The 16,001-nt window shown below is 41.7% G+C and overlaps 2 protein-coding genes across 4 annotated transcripts in view; one reads left to right on the top strand and one right to left on the bottom strand.

Annotated features, from left to right (window-relative positions):
• Positions 1-3,898: 3,898 nt before the first annotated feature.
• LOC108155503 (glutamate [NMDA] receptor subunit 1) overlaps positions 3,899-16,001 on the bottom strand; it is a 14,901-nt gene continuing 2,798 nt past the window's right edge. Inside the window, exons 2-15 of the mRNA XM_017286341.2 lie at positions 11,648-11,947; positions 11,437-11,559; positions 9,784-10,008; positions 9,493-9,695; positions 8,105-8,270; positions 7,925-8,030; positions 7,692-7,852; positions 7,410-7,626; positions 7,150-7,345; positions 6,868-7,080; positions 6,233-6,661; positions 5,635-5,807; positions 5,321-5,577; positions 3,899-5,265 (exon numbers count right to left, since the gene is read on the bottom strand). Of these exons, the coding sequence (XP_017141830.1) occupies positions 4,933-5,265; positions 5,321-5,577; positions 5,635-5,807; positions 6,233-6,661; positions 6,868-7,080; positions 7,150-7,345; positions 7,410-7,626; positions 7,692-7,852; positions 7,925-8,030; positions 8,105-8,270; positions 9,493-9,695; positions 9,784-10,008; positions 11,437-11,559; positions 11,648-11,860 (3,015 nt within the window). The 5' untranslated portion in view covers positions 11,861-11,947 and the 3' untranslated portion in view covers positions 3,899-4,932. The remainder of the gene's footprint in view (positions 5,266-5,320; positions 5,578-5,634; positions 5,808-6,232; positions 6,662-6,867; positions 7,081-7,149; positions 7,346-7,409; positions 7,627-7,691; positions 7,853-7,924; positions 8,031-8,104; positions 8,271-9,492; positions 9,696-9,783; positions 10,009-11,436; positions 11,560-11,647; positions 11,948-16,001) is intronic.
• Positions 12,177-16,001, top strand: part of LOC108155501 (inositol 1,4,5-trisphosphate receptor) — a 27,413-nt gene continuing 23,588 nt past the window's right edge. For 2 of the 3 annotated variants that reach the window (XM_017286337.2, XM_017286335.2), the window contains exons 1-2: positions 12,177-12,445; positions 13,054-13,220. The gene's annotated coding sequence lies outside the window, so the exon portion shown is untranslated. The remainder of the gene's footprint in view (positions 12,446-13,053; positions 13,221-16,001) is intronic. The other variant, XM_017286336.2, reaches the window with a different exon arrangement.

Raw genomic sequence — 16,001 nt, 5'->3', positions numbered from 1 at the left:
AGGTCTAATAATGAATAACTTGAGTTTTATTTAAGGGAAATCTAATCTACTTTTTGTAGCTCATGCAAAATTCGAACATTTTAAATCTATTCAAAAAGAAATTCCCCACATCTTTATCAAAGGCCATAGATCGGCACGAACAGCAAATGATTTCGTGGCTGCTGATAAATTTAATAAGTAATATAGATAGATGCAATCCATTTGTTAACCAACTTCAGTTGTATAAGACTCTCCGGAATTACTGAGAGTTGTGGCAGTTACATAGCTAATCACTTGATTGCACTTTGATAAACGTTTTTTATACTTCTACTAATATTATTCGAGTGATTTACGATTTGTTAATTAACGGAAATATTTTTATTATTTTATAAACCATTAATAAACAAAAAATCCCTGCTGGCGGATCAGCATTTTATGCTTTTACGATATATTTTTCACACTTCTGGCATTTTTGTTTCGGCTCATTTCTAAAAACTTTATTGATGGGTTTTCTTCGTATTCGAATTTTAAGACAGTCTGTTTATCGTTTTTCAAAGATACAAATTGAATTTCTTTTGATCAGATCTTGAATTTGAAGCGCCATAAAAATTTAGTGTTTATAAATATAGAACAATAGAATAGTATATAGAATATGGAATATTCTATATGTATCTATCTATATATCTCAATATGTCACTATCTCTCACTCTTGTAATCTTTCATTTCTTTCGCAGTGGTCTTTCTATATTTAGTTTTATTGTTTGTTTGGGGAAATTAACTTAATTTGTTTATGGTTGCGTCTATAAAACTTTAATTGGCGGCGAATCTTGTATGAATCTTTATTATCTCGTATAATTTGATTGGTCTTTCCTAAGTATCTATAATCAAAAGAGATTTTTTAAAACAATGAAATGGCCCTGGAAATCAATCAAATGTTAATTATATGAATAGTAAAAATTTTCCGACATTTTTCAATATTCGCTTGTCTATACATATCTGCTCAAAAGATAAGTTCCCTAAGGGGTTTCTGGTAGGGCAAGAAAATATCTATACCTATAGATCATATCCTTAGGCATTAAAAACATGTTTCCTCTTCCAAAGTAGCAAAGAATATCGTTTCTACCTCTCTAAAATGAAATCATACTCCCGATCTATTAAAATCCCAACTTGTCATAGATCTTTTTTCATAGGAAGTCAACCTACTATTGACAATGGGCGTTAGCCACCCTTAACCAGTTACAGGCAGGTTTGGTTAACCCTCAGCAGGGGACTGTTGCACTCATTAACACATCTCCAGGCCGCAGATATTCAGACTAGAGACGAATTCCATCTAATTGATCGAATCAACATGTCGCGCCACAGACAAATTTATTGTTTTACAGCTGAAATTATATATTTAAGACATGACAACTTTGTCTATGTTGTATAACAATCGTTTATTGCTACTTGCTGTCAGCGGAATAACCAGCACTATAACCGATTACAGTTTCCCAATGATAACACCTCAATAATGGCATTGGATCGAGCTTTTCGGCTCTTGATGGATCGCTCGGGGCCTTCCAGGGTGCTATCATATCGTGGGACAGTGACATTATTTGACACACGTCTCTTAATTGAATTAACTGCTTTATACCACTTTAAAAGAGTTTTCATTTGGATCGATCCGATGTTCCGTACAGATCCGCACAGATCGAAAATAATCTAGCTATAATCGGGTTTCCGTTTCCACGTGTCCGTCCTTGACGTCAATTGTTTTCGATCATCTTACAATATTCGAATGGTATTTGAGTGGCAACTGTATCTGGTTATGTGAGAATTGATTGGATAAATACGGGATGACACTTCTCTAGATTCTGGGTAAAAATATTGTTTAAAAATAAAAGTGAGAAAGTTCTAATTGTCATAAAATGCTAAGTGGATGTACAGGATGCTGAGAGGATATATCAGTTACCACATATTCTCCACATCAAAGAATTTCGAGAGCGTTACCAAAATTTGGCATCGAAATACCTTTGATTCCCAGACAGATGATTAGTAATCACTTGACATACAATGATTAAAAGTGAATAACACCCACATGTGTCAATAAAGCATCATAAGGTCATTGTCTACCGGAAAATGAGTCTGTATTATTCATACCTGCTGTTTGTATACCCAGTAATCGAAGAGCACTACGGGTATATTAGCTTGAGAAGGTTTATTAGAAAATTATAGAGAATGTAGTGCATCCCAGAAGATCAAGGCATGTTATTCTCTCTGTAGGAAGTCACCTATATATACATATGTACGATATAGATAGATGTTCTTTTTCCTATAAGATTTAAAAAAAATCTGGCTTACAGGAATTTTCTAACAATACGCCTTGATCTATCCAAATATCATTCAGCAGAATGTCTTTTTTTGCTAGCGGTTAAAAATGTAGTATCTTCTAGTCGAATCACTCAACTATAGTATTTGTTTCTTTGTTTCGACAAAAAAACCACCGACAAGTTCAAACCGTTTTGGCACAACTCTACCGAAAATATAATTATTACGCTAACCTCCAGGGTTCAAATTCGGTTGGTAACCTTCTCTTCTTGTCTCCTGAAGGAGCTGCTGTGTGTCCAGTTCTCAGAATGAAGTTCCAGTTATGCCTGTAATGGGGGATTTTGCTGTTGTCATCATCATCATCATCAGCGGCAGCAGGCGAAGCAAACCCCTAATGAGAGACCGATTCGAACCGCTTCATTGCAGTTTTGACTCGTTCAGCGTCCGAAAGTCGTACGTGTATCTCTGGTCTGAGCGGAGATCCAGCGACAAGTGTGACAATTGATGGTAAACACAAACCACAATCATTTGCCATCAAATGTTTAATTGTCATAATTATATAAATTAAATAATTTTCGATAGGATTGTGCGCTTCGTTACTCTCCGTTGGATGACAGTCTGGCACGCTCAGCGATTGGAATATGATGTATCTATGGAGCACGCTTTCTTACAGAGACACTATCCCCAGACTGGTTATAATTTCCCCACAACGAAATTTGTTGTAAGTTTTCGGTTGAAATGTAATTTGTAAGCTCCCTAAAAGTCTCATTCGCAAAGCGGTCGTCTCAAAAAGGTTGTTAATTCCCTTAAGCAGTCGCTTTAAGAGCCGGCACTCGTACGGATTAATTGGTAATCATTTGTTATTTAATTAACTTTTATACTTTATCGAGTGGCGGTTAGGTTCCTGGGCCTAAAGAGGACTTTCAGTATATTTTAGCTGTACGTAACCCTTGAGGAACCCTTCATTAGCTTGGTTTCTATTTATCCAAGAATTCTTCTACAATCTTGTAGCAAGCCCTCAATAGAAAATGGTTTTTGAGGAATAAGAATTAAATGTCCCGACATTTTGGATGTTGGATATGTGCTCTCTTTGTATTCTGCAAAATAATAGATAATATGTCTGAGCAAAAGCACAATCCTGTAAATACATCCTGTAGTCCTGAATACAATCCTGTATTCAATTCTGATCAGTCTTTATATATAGCTTAAGCTGTTTTCTTCTTGAACTAGAACAAATAAATGTAAGAATAACAATTGGCTCGCAGCTGAAAGGCAAACAAATTAATCAGCACATCAATCATCATCAGGAAAATATGCGTATTCAATCAGCTTGTCAATCAGTCCCTCGAGTTTTGCATTTACAAGAGACCTAATAATAGATATCGACAAAAGATATTTGCAAATCCACAAATATTTATCTGCGAAGGTGTTGGAATGCGAATGCATTCCATATGAGATTTGAAGATGTAGATGGGAATAGGAACCCTTTCGATGTGTGATAGGAAGCTGTTGGGAATGTGGATAGGAGTCCATTTTAAAATATGAAAAATCTCTTTGATAGGAAATGGGAATCTGTTTAGGATTGGTATAACATCACGTTAAATCACACTGCTTAAACATTGATTTTAATGATTTATTTTTTTGGTGGCATAAACTGTTTACACATTCAAAACATTTAAAATTCATATTTCGCTACTAAATTGTATTTGGTTTGTCGAATTTCCCTTTTGGAATGCTCCACAATTATGCTGTTAACTTCACACTGAATCTTACGCTATATAATATATAATAATATATATATATATAATATGTATACATATAATTTTTTCTGTTTAAATTTCATTTAAGCTTCATTGAGTTTAGTTTTCGTTTTTTAATTAGTGGCTACTCTTCGGTCATCGCTTGTTTAAGGATTTTCTCTTTAAGATTTTGTGATTAATGAGAAGTTTTTTCGGTAAGTTTTAGGTATATCCGAACCGAACTATTGTCCAGGATCAGCGGAATGTAAATATATGTTAGTTGTACGGGCAATCGGAGATTTCGTTTTAGGCAAAAGTACGGCCATATTTCGAGTTTAGTATAGGGTTTAAGTATAGTTTAGTATACACTTTGTAACAGTGGGTGGGTTCTGTGATGTAATTAGATTTGAACCAATTCCTTAGTAAAAAGTATTATTAGAGCAAGAATAGATCAGAGTGTCTTATGGAAAAGCGTTTGAAAAGTAAGCTAAAGCGGGGATATAGTAAGATGTAACATTAAGCACATTGAAAGCGATCCGATCCGATCCGAAGGGAATTGCATTTCCTCCCTCTTCCCTGCTATATCTCTCTCTCTGTTAACAAATCCATCGAAAACTACACAAACTTAACTGCAATCAAATAAATGCTGACCTATTAAACTATCCAATAATTATTTTTGTAAATACATATACATAGACTCTGATATAACAGACTATTGCAGGCACAGGACCGTTCAAGTGCATGGTAAAAATTATTTTTGTAAAACTTTGCCAGGTCCCGGTCCCGGCCACATACCATACACCGATAACAAACAATTTCCTGACTCTTAATGAAGCCCATTTGAGCAATGATATACGAGTAAACGTATGTCTAGTATCTTCTAAATGCTTTGGCAAAAAATGTTAACTTAAACGACCAAGTGCGACACATCGCTGGTGTATCCGGGCGAGTAGCGTGGTGGCAAGAGATTCTGCTGGGGCCGTGTCCGGCCGAGCATCGCCGGCGTGGCACCCATCACTTTTGGCGACTGTCCTGGCTTTCCCAGCTCGTAGGGGCGTCGTATTCGCAGCACATCGGCCGCGTCTCCAGGCCAGGCACGCTCTGGTCCCAGCCGCTGCCCCAAGCGGGGGTATCGCCTCTTGTCCACCGCCAGGCTGATTGTGCCCGGTGGATGGGTGGAGTTGAGTCCCACGTTGTACTGTCGCTGCATGGCCAGTGAGGCGCGTATGGTCTTTCGCTTCTGTGAAGGATTACGAGGTTAAATGGGCTTCAAAATTATCCCCAAGGCGGCATACCTCGATAGTCCCACGCCATTTATCAGCCGCATGTCGGGCTATATCCAGACGCTTCTGCTTTTTCACTTGGTGTTTTTTATAGATCACCTCAATGATGATAAGCCCCACGCCTCCGGCAATACCCACACCCACCAGAATGAACACCCCAGCCATGTTCTTGAGGCCCAGCGTATTCGGGGTCTTCTCGAAGAGTTCACAATTCTGTTGCACATGTCCATGGAAGATCCATTGTTTGTCCAACTTCTCCATGAAGCCACCTAAAAGAGGAGCATAGATGTCAGTCTGTAGATAACGATAATACTTCCAGTACTTACTTTCATGGAACTCCAGGATAGCCAGGGTCACAGAATCTGTCCAGGGCGAACCCTTTTGCAGGCCTACGCCATAGCCACTGCGTCCGAAGAGCTCTCCAGCGGTCACCAGTTCGCAATCCTTGGAGGCCTCGTACTCCAGTCGCGATGAGTCCCAGATAAAGGCCATTAGCTTGCTGTGATTATAAATTGTAGATCGTATGTTAGTCATATATCATTAGAGATTCATTGAGAGCGGGTTAGTACAACAAGTACGATCAAAAACATACAAGAGTTAAGGTATTGTATTTTAAGGTTAAAGGGTTTACGGGGACGATTAAGTACGGGGGCAAGACTAATACGAACACGATACCATTAACGAATACTAGAGAATATATACTAGAGAGAAACAGAGAGAGACAGCGACAGAGAAAGAGAGAGAAAGAGACAGTGGTAATAGGTGTATTAAGATCTAATTTTTGAAGAGTGAGAAGAGTACTTGTTGTTTGGATATTACGAGTACGAGTACGAGTAGTAGATGTAGATTCTGGTTTTCTGCAAACATGCGATTATCTATAGATTTCAGCTACAAAATGGACGAGGCCTGTGGCGCCCACGTTACCCCTTCTTCACGTCCTGGATGGCCTGCTCGGCGGTGGCATAGTTGTTCGCCTCCATCGTGCGATACATGTTCGATAGCTCGACCTGCCGCCGGAAATACATATCCACCGACGAGCCCTTGACGGTGGCACAAGTCAGGTTCTCCATGGTGTTCCTCAAGCGGGCATCGTTGATGCCGCTCAGCTTCGTCTTGGGCCGCTCCAGCACGAGGAAAGCAGCCAGGTTGGCAGTGTACGAGGCCACAATGATCATGGCGAAGCCGGCCCAGACCATGCCTAAAACTCGGGCAGAGAAGCTGCGCGGTGTACCCTCACCGATGCCACTATTGAGGAGGACGCCCCAGGCGAACCAGACCGCGGAGCTGAGATTTAGGGCCTTCTCCTCGTTGCTGTCCGAATGCGAGAGCTTGAAGCGTCCAAACGGTGAGAATCTGAGTGTAGAAATCATAGAGTTAATCGAATCCTCAAGCAGCGAAAGTCCAAATGGTCCAGGGAATGGGTGAATATGATAGCCGCCAGGATCGCTGCGATTCAACCGTCCAATGCAACGATCGTTTATGGATGGCTACTATGGCTATACGATCTCGCTGAAAGTGTTTGGGACTTTGGGAGAGGATTGTCGTGTGGGGATACTCACCTGTCCAGCAGATAGAGGACGAGCGCCACAACATGAACCGACACCATTACCAAGATCCATAGCGTGTTACTAAATGGCTGCAAGAAAGACACGAGAGTACTCGATCGTGACGGTTTCTTTTCGAGTATTGTAATGCCTTGGTATTTGAATGGTTTCGAGAATTCAATGTACTCGGCACGCTCGGGATTGATGGTTAATGGTGCAACGATCATGCTAAACGAAGTGAAAAGCGGAGAGTTCCAGATTAGTGTGGATTTCAATGGTACTATCCATTCAACTTACTCGGCACGTTCATTGACCAGCTCCCCCATGAGACCCGTCCACTCCTTGCGCAGTGTCATGGCACCCGTGTTGTTCCGGAGGAGGTAGTGTCCGAATTGTCCATCGGGCGAGAGGGCTAGATCGTAAGTGAAGTTTATCCGTTTGGATAGTTCGATGAGGAGATCGATGCAGTACCCTCGACAGCAGTACTCGTTGGCTATAAACAATGCAAGGTTAGGAAACGATCAATGATCAAGGAGTGATCCCAGCCTGCGTCTTACCTGTGGAATCAGTAGCATTGAACAGCGGACAGGGTCGTTCATCCGGCTCGCAGCGAAACTCGTCATCGCCCATGCGCCTCACATACACAAAGGGCTTCTCCTCGATGGTCAGCACTTTCAGATGAGTGGGTATCATAATGCCCTCTGGCTTGCGGTTCTGTTTGCCCGGCCAAATGATCTCGCTATCATTGATATTCATCCGCATTTTGGCACGCATCTACATAGAAAGGGGTCCATTAAAATTTGGAATGCTTTAGAGTGGAGCATCTCTATAAGACCTACACTATCATAGCTGAATTTTCCCACCACATGCTTTTTCTGGTGCTCCCGTATGTTGATCACATCGTAGCCCGCATAGATGCGATCCCCATTGTCATCGAAGGCCACTTGTCCTGTCTCCCCCGTAATATTGCGACTCTTCAGGTACTGGAACAGACGCTTCCCTGCAAGAGTCAAGTGAAGGTCATAACATTAGGAAACCTCCAATTAGTAAAGTTCACAATCCAATTACTCACCCGATTCCCAGTTGACGGCCGAATCGCCGCAATCCTTGGGCGCCTCTGCAATGGTCTCGTTGGATATCATCTCCTTGATGGCCGAGGCCAGGACATAAACGCTGTCCTGTCAGATGGAAATCACATCATACATAATGAAGGCTCGAATCCGTCGCGTGGCGGAACCGCACTCGCACTTACCCTAATGTGTCCCTTGTCGCTGTGGGCATGCTCCAGCTGGAGGCCGAGCACTCCGTCCGGCGTATTGTTGGCGAACAGCGCCTGCTCCGTCACAATCCAAACATGCCCCTCCCCGGTCATGTTGTACTCGCCGGCATCCCGGAAGATGACTTGGGCGTCCTCAGTGCTATACAGAGAGAGAATAAACCAGTGCATAAATAACCAGAGCGCTTATGATAATTTTCTGAATGCCAAATTGCATGTGCCCGCTGCACACCGTGGAGTCGTGTGGGGGAAGCTTTACAAATGGCATGGGGGTGGGGCATTCCCGATTTGCTAGGACAATTTCCATGTGGTTCTGGGTATGATTTTAAATATTTAAATGAAAAGGAAGTCATATACAGAGTGAGCTATAAAGCCCAAAAGCCCAAAAGCCCATTCCGGAAGCCGGAAAATTTAAAAACTAACGAGTATTTTATAGGATTTTTATACAATTGTTTTGAGTGTTTTTAGACCTATAGATGATGACCCTGACTAGAGAATATAAAATTTTTGTGCACCTAGTACAAATGCTAGTACATTTATTTTGCTCATTTATTCAGAATATTGCGCAGCTCCAAGTCTTTAAGGTTAGAGAGTAGGGCCTGGATGATCTTTAGGCGAAAGTCATATAGCGTTTTTTAAATAGATATAGACATAGATATAACAGATATAGGCAAAAAGCCAGGTATCGCTCAGATCCCTAGCGCAATTGTTGCAGGGACAACGACGATAGTCTTCCCGCACAGGGACGCTTTCAGCGGTCAGACACCAATTGCACTGCACAAAGGGGTGATGCTCCATGAATTTGATCTGCTGACAGCCAAGCTTCTGTGACCAAATACAGCAGAAATAGTGATTCCCTGAAACAAGCTCTGAGGGATCTTTAGGATATCCAGAAATATAAGTATCCCATTCATACCACTTAAATTCTTGCCGGTTGGAACGCAGTTTTTAATATTTTTGCTACCTTTTCCATGTATCAGAGGGTCATAGGCGGTCCAATTTATATCACTGCTGCTGTTATAGTCATGGGGCAGGTTCCTGCAACTGTGTCCATTTACATTAATTTTACAGTTTCTGTTTACTTCCGAACAGTCGTTGCAATACAAGTTATTTTCTTTTCCAGAAGTGGCTGCGATTGCCCAGCCAAGGACGTATGTTAGGAAGTAGATAATTCCACACATTTTTAAAACTTCTTTTGGATGTGAACTTTTATATAGTTAAATAGTTTAAACACTTTGAAGTGGGAATAAAAGGCAACTCTGGGTCTCAAATGCTTTGGGGTGTCGATTGCATTGACATTTCATAGATCTTTCCTTTCTATCTAACCATGATTATGGTCTTATTCTCCCAATACAAATGCTTACCTGGCATACATCAAATAAACCCTCGACTGGGCCGTCTTCATATCTATTAAATGTTCCGTAAAACTCTCCAGCTTCGGCTCGAACTCTACAATCAATTCCACAGTGGCACGCACATCGACATCGTCATAGTAAGTCTGTGATGTGGTCTGGAACCGCCCCAATATGGCCCGTCCATCCGTGTCGGAGCTGTGAATTATGATTACCTGTCGCCGCCATTGGAGTAGACAACTCAATGAGTCAATAAGTCAAATTTTTTGAGGAATAGGAATACCGGAGGAAGCGCAACATTACCTTGGTGTATGCAAAATGACTCAACATCTCCAGCCAGACGTCTGCCTGGTGATAGTACGGCGGCACTGTTCTAAGAAAGGAGACATGGATGTTCTTGTCGGAGAAGGCCGCATCCCTTGAGGATATACCAATGACGGGAATTGAATAGAATCCGCTCGTGTAACTTACAGCCGCCGGCGACAAATCACCAGAGGTTTGCTCATGCGAAACGACTACGGCATACACCTGGGGGAGAACACGAGGTGGAAAATCAAATCAGTGGAAATGAGCAATGTCAAGGGAAATGGCAAGAGAAAAGTGTGATGAAGGAGTGAGGAGACCAAAGCCAGGACGGAGCCCACGCGGGGCCGAGGCAGAGACAGAGGCAAACAGGCGGAAGTGTAAATGGCGCTGAGAGAACGTTCAATTGGCTTCGCAAAAATATGGCCAGGAAAAGCATGTAAAGTGCGGAACACAACTATAAGAATGAGTAAAAATAGCTCCCCTTTGATACATCAGATGCCTAAACCTTATAAATTAGGTTAGAAGGCTGAATCTAAGTTTTATAAATTAATCCGAGTCTTTTTTCCATCTTCCTAAAGTCAGATAGTTTTGAGCCACACTGTAACGCTACAACACCTTACTGGAGTCAATGACAGTTGATTTGTTTCCTTCGTCGGTTCAAAATGGACGCACATCTTATGCCCAAACGATGATAAATTCTCTGTGGCATTAATGATGACAAATGCCGGCTCCCAAAAACAGGCAGCGAATTGATTTAGACCTGGCCCAGTGGGTGTTGACGGTTATGCTACTGGACCCAGACCTCCCAGAGACTCCCTGATAAATGTGCGACGATATGTGATTGATGGATACGGAGCATGATCCCAGTAGTTGGACGCACGAAAAACGTGGCATGTGCGGAAGTTTTACTGCAAAAGTGTTTCAGCTTTAAGTGGTTTTATAGCAGTGGGTGCAATGCACTGGGGCACGCTGTAAAGATCTTAGTCATGAGGAATTTTTTTGGTTTTGTTTTGTGAATGGCGGCGCTGATTAATTGCCCGCAAACCAGTTTGACGCTGAAAAGTGTTTGGATGCTGGTGGATGCATGCCAGTACTTCAAGTGGTGGCAAATTGTTCAAAGACAGTGTGGTGCAAAAGTTTATAGTCGGTGTAAGGCAGCAAAAGAGATGTTAAACCAATATTGTACAAGTTATAGACTTTGAAATTTAAACTTAAATTTAAAAAATTGAATAGTGGTCACACTGGTTTTGCTGTTAGAGCTGCCGGATCAACGAAAAAAAGATCATGGCTGATCATAAAAGCTCAGTGAGTGTAGCCAGACTGTCGAAAATAAGCGTATCGACATTTCCGCGCCAAATATAATGATTGAAAAGCACTATATTAGCAATGCTGCAGTAAATTGAACGCTCAAGGATTAGCTATTATTCACATCCCAGTGGCGAGCGAGTCAAAAGCCAGCCAAAGGATGGATCCCAAAGATATTCAGAAGCAAATTACCGTTTGTCATCAGGCCATTTCCGAATCATTTCCTGTGGAATTATTAAAATTAAGCTAACCAAAGACACCCACTGGTGGGACGTCCTTGTGGAGTGGGTTGGGGGGCACTAGCGGAAGTAGAGACATAATTGCATTCTGCATCGCAAGGCTTACCCGATTCTCGATGAGCTTGTCGCACACATTGAACACCGTCTTGATGGGGTTCTTGTCCATGCGGATGGTCTTGTCGTAGTAGGTGACTTTGCGCGGAACATACTGCTGATCGAAGTTGAGATGCTGTATAAGAGGGAGAAGGAGAGAAGCATTACAAGAGGCAATCCGCTTGGGAATCCAGTTAGCCCGGCTAACAGGCCTAAATGCTTACCGAAATGATGGTGTGGAAGTAGGTCTCGCTCTCGGAATTGCTCAATACACCGCCAATATTGTATGTCGAGGGATTATCGGATGCTGTGTGCCTTTGGGCGGCGGCAATCGGTGGCAGCGTCAGCGGCAGCAGGAGTCCCACAACAATAGCAGGCGCGAACAAAAGGCAGCGATAAACAAAGCGAGCGGCGGCAGGGGAATCACTGCCAGCCATATTGTTGGGCACTAAAGTTTTTTGGGGAGGGAAATGTGGCTTTTGTGATGTGATTCAATTGTTTCCCATCCAAACGTTGGGCATTTTCTGTAATGGCAAGATAATTTTAAATTTTTGAATTTAAACGAATTAAATGTGGGAGCACTGATTGCGATCATTGCGTAGCCGGATCGATAATAATATAAAATAAAAGCTCAGTCTCGGCAGCCAGATCGCCCAAAAAATATCAATTTGGGCGTACTGGCAGCGCTGTGCTGTGCGCTGGCACGATCATATGGTCAAAGCTTTCTGCCAACACTTGTTGCTTTTGGACGATTAGATTTGAATTTGTTTCGTTTTTTTCTCTCGTTTCGGTCGGACGTGTTTCGGTCGCGCTGCCACTGTGACGTCGTTGTTTTCCGCCTTATCACGCATACGCTGGCAAAACGGGGCGCAACAACCAAATCGGTTCAGTTCGTGCGCTGGAAAATTACATTTTCATACGGGTTAAGAAGCTAATTTATGGTTGAAATAATGGCCAGTTCGTTGGCCTGCAGTCGGTGGGCGTGAGCCGTGCCCCACAAATTGGAAATGTGCAGTGGAAAAGTGAGAAAAATTGCAATTTCGGAAACGAATGAAAAATTGCCTATCGCGTCGAGCGTTTTGTTTGCTTTGCCTTGCTTCGCAGCCGCTAGTTGGCTGGAGAAGTGGTGCGCGGGGGCGGGAAACCCAATTGTTGACGTTGTTGTCAGCTCTTTTTCGCTTTTTTTTTGTCTCTCCTTTCCTTCTTTTAACCGGAATTGTTTGTCGCGTGTGTTTTTTTCTACGTTTTGTGTCTTTCTTATTGACAACCTTACCTGTCTCTCTCTCACTCTTTACACACTTTGTAGCCGCTCTTTAACCCGCTCTTCTCATGCTCAACAAGCAGCATTGTTATTGTTATAATATGCGGTTTTTTATACCCTTGCAAATTAGGGTATTGTGATTAGGCCCAGCTATACAGAAAAAAACATGGTTTTTCCAAAGATAATACAACAAAAATAAAGCTATCTGTAGTTTTATTAATGGTTTCCGCAATAGAGATCAAAATTTTATGACCAACTTATAGACCTCCCGTATAAACAAATGCCCAAAAAGGGTATCAATCGCTCCGGTATCCTCAGCTTTAACGCCATTTGCTTTATTTATTATTCTTCTTCTTTTTTGCGGTTAAGTGCGCGCACTCAAGGTGAAAATATATTAAAGTTCTTTCAAGTGCTTGAATCAAATAAATATTCAAATCAAATTCGATTTACGAGCTGTATTTCGCCATTTCGTCTATGGCTGGATGAATCAGTGGCTGAGCAAACCAGAAGCAGTTTTTCGGAATACAGTGCGAACTGTAAGTACAGCCCTTTGATTATAAAGAATTCGTTTAAAACCAGTTTGAACCTGTTGCCCTGTGGCGCACTGGTTTGGCAGGTTTTCCGGAAGGGCTAGCCGCTGATTAAAGTAGGTCATCATCCATTCCATCCAGACAATAAGCGCTCTTTCATATCAAGCTAATTATATAGATAACTATTATCTCCCCGACAGTCACGCCCATTTCAGGCTGTCGGTGGTACGGTTGAATAATTGAAAAGAAATCAAAGCCTGCACAAAAACCTTTCTACAAGTGACTCGCTCTCGCCCTCTCTTTATAAATTGCTCTGAACAGACCAGAACAACTACCAAAAGGAATACATTGCTGTCCCACTCGCCCGCCTTTCAACCCAAACCCTTTCCATCTGCCTCCCACTCCCTCCCACTGAATCAATTACAATGCAGAGAACACCTTGCACTCTCCCTCTCTCCCACTGCCAGTACTCATCTTGAATAAAACGAGAGAGAGAGAGAAAGGAGGCAGACGCGTGCTTAATTAAGCGCCACATTGTTGACAGTCGGGTAAAGAGAGGTGAGGGAGGCGGTAGCGGTGAGAGAACAGCAGTGCTTTCTTGCCTGCAGTCAACTGAGAGTTCTGCCGAGTGTCTGCTGGTGGAGTGAGGGAGCGGACCATTTGGATGCTGCTTCTCCTTCTGCTGCACGCGATGAAATCAATTTAATTGCTTGGCATAAAAATTGTTTTTGCTCTCAGAATTTTTGCACAATTTTCCTGCAATCACTCGCGAATGCTCACAATCATTTCTTAATGCATCGACAGCTAATACGAGCATCCAATCACAAACACACGTACCTAATGAGAGTCAATTAAAGTCTCAGTGGAAATCAATGATTGGATATGGAGAGAGCGTTGAGTAGTTGCACATCACAGATGCCTGCACTCTCTGTATAAGGGCCCCCATATTTATTTATGCTGCATTCCTCGTATTCAAGGTTTATTTATCTAAGGTGAATAATTTTCCCTCTTTAACTACATAGTAACCGCTCTCTCTCTCTCTTTCTGGCAATACCACACCTTATTTAAATGCACCTTGATCATGTGCATAATTTGCTGCTGAATGGTTTAAGGTTGAGGGAAGCGCCGTACATTAACATGAATAGACATGTTCACTGATGTTCCTAAAACCGCCAAGCCATTCAAAAGCAGCCCCTAATCAGTGGTTTTCAGAAATCTCTTGAGGCATCTCCCATGAAAGCAATTATTGGCGTCCCGCAAACGTCCAACCACTCAAAAGGAACCAGAAAACACAACCACCTCAATTGCGGGGGTTCTTAGAGTCTACTGAGAGGAATCTGTGGCTCTTTTGCAAAAAACTTTTGCTTGAATGAAATCTTTTTTTAAAATAAAACATTGGAAAAGATTTCAGGAACACTCACAACTCCGTTGACTCTTTGCAAAAACAGGCAAACCCCAAAGCCGCACTCCCTGGAGATTTCTGGAACACATTGAATTGTGTAAACGACATTTTCATGCTAAAAATAAAATATGCCCACATCATGGACACATTCGTACGCTCTCTGCTCTCCCCTGCCACTCTGCCCTTTTTGAAAGTACTCGGAGCACACTTCATTGCAATTAACACTCGTGTGTGTGTGTGTGTGTGTGTGTGTGTGTGTGTTTGGAGGTCACATGGTTATCAATGGAGCAGACATGAATGTTGGAAAAAATGTTTTCCGTTGCTTTTGCTTATTTGTGTGTGTTTGTGCTTGTGTTTGCGTTTGAGTACTTTTGCTCCAGGTGAACGTCTCTTGAACGCTTCAATAGAAATCTTTTCAAAGGGCCAGACAAGGGCCAGACCTGAGAAAAAGGGCCTCATTACAAAGTGAGGGTGTGGCGGGACAATAATTAGTAAAGTACCAGCTTTAATTGCTTTATGGCGGTTAATTATTAAGTATCATTTCGTTGGAGTGGAAACCCTTTGGTTAAATGATTCGGTAATTGTTTTAAATCTACCTAAAACTAAGTAGTTTTCCCTTTACTATTCGCACTCATCTCATTCGCCCATCTCTCTTTCAACCGCACTCATTTCTTATTAATGCCTATAAATAGTTGATTAGACTTTCAGCAGCTTCTGTTCTAGAGAATCTCACGGCTCGCATGGACCCCGGGGGCTCTCAAGTTCAACAGACTCTCAACAGAGCACACTCAATTTTCATCTACTCTTCTCCTCCACTGAAAGAACTCCTGCATATAAAATGTTACCTTCGAAAAATGCCAATCGAATGAGCATTAAATATTTGATGATAAAGATACATACAACTAAAGTTCATGCTTAACAAAAGGTTTGGAAAAATTGCACTCTTTTATAGCGAAAATGTTTTGTATAAATTCATAGGACACTCAATGAAGAAAAGAGTATTTTTTCCTATGTATGTCTAGAAACTATATCTCTGGATCTTAGTAAACAGCTGAGTCAATTTCACTTTGTTTGTTCTGTATTTATTTACCCATCCGTATGACTGTTTATTTTACTGTTTCTATATATCAGTATGTCGTGAAATAAGTTCAGATAAACTATAGTTTATAGAACATATAAACCCAACTGCATGTTAATAAAAGAACAAACAGGATTATGGTACTTTAGTATCCCATGGGAGTGTTAAAAAGGTATCATATTAGGGAATATGCGTTCGCTAGCAAGAATCAAACAAAGAATCTTTTGATTCTACTAATAAACATTCAAGAAATCCGACCCGAAGTACATTTTTCTCCCTTCCAGTATGTCTTAGCCGAAGATAAGTC

This window comes from Drosophila miranda, chromosome 2 (assembly GCF_003369915.1).
Source record: "Drosophila miranda strain MSH22 chromosome 2, D.miranda_PacBio2.1, whole genome shotgun sequence".
In the NCBI taxonomy this organism is placed as follows: Eukaryota; Metazoa; Arthropoda; class Insecta; order Diptera; family Drosophilidae; genus Drosophila; species Drosophila miranda.
This window is presented reverse-complemented; position numbering and strand designations above follow the sequence as displayed.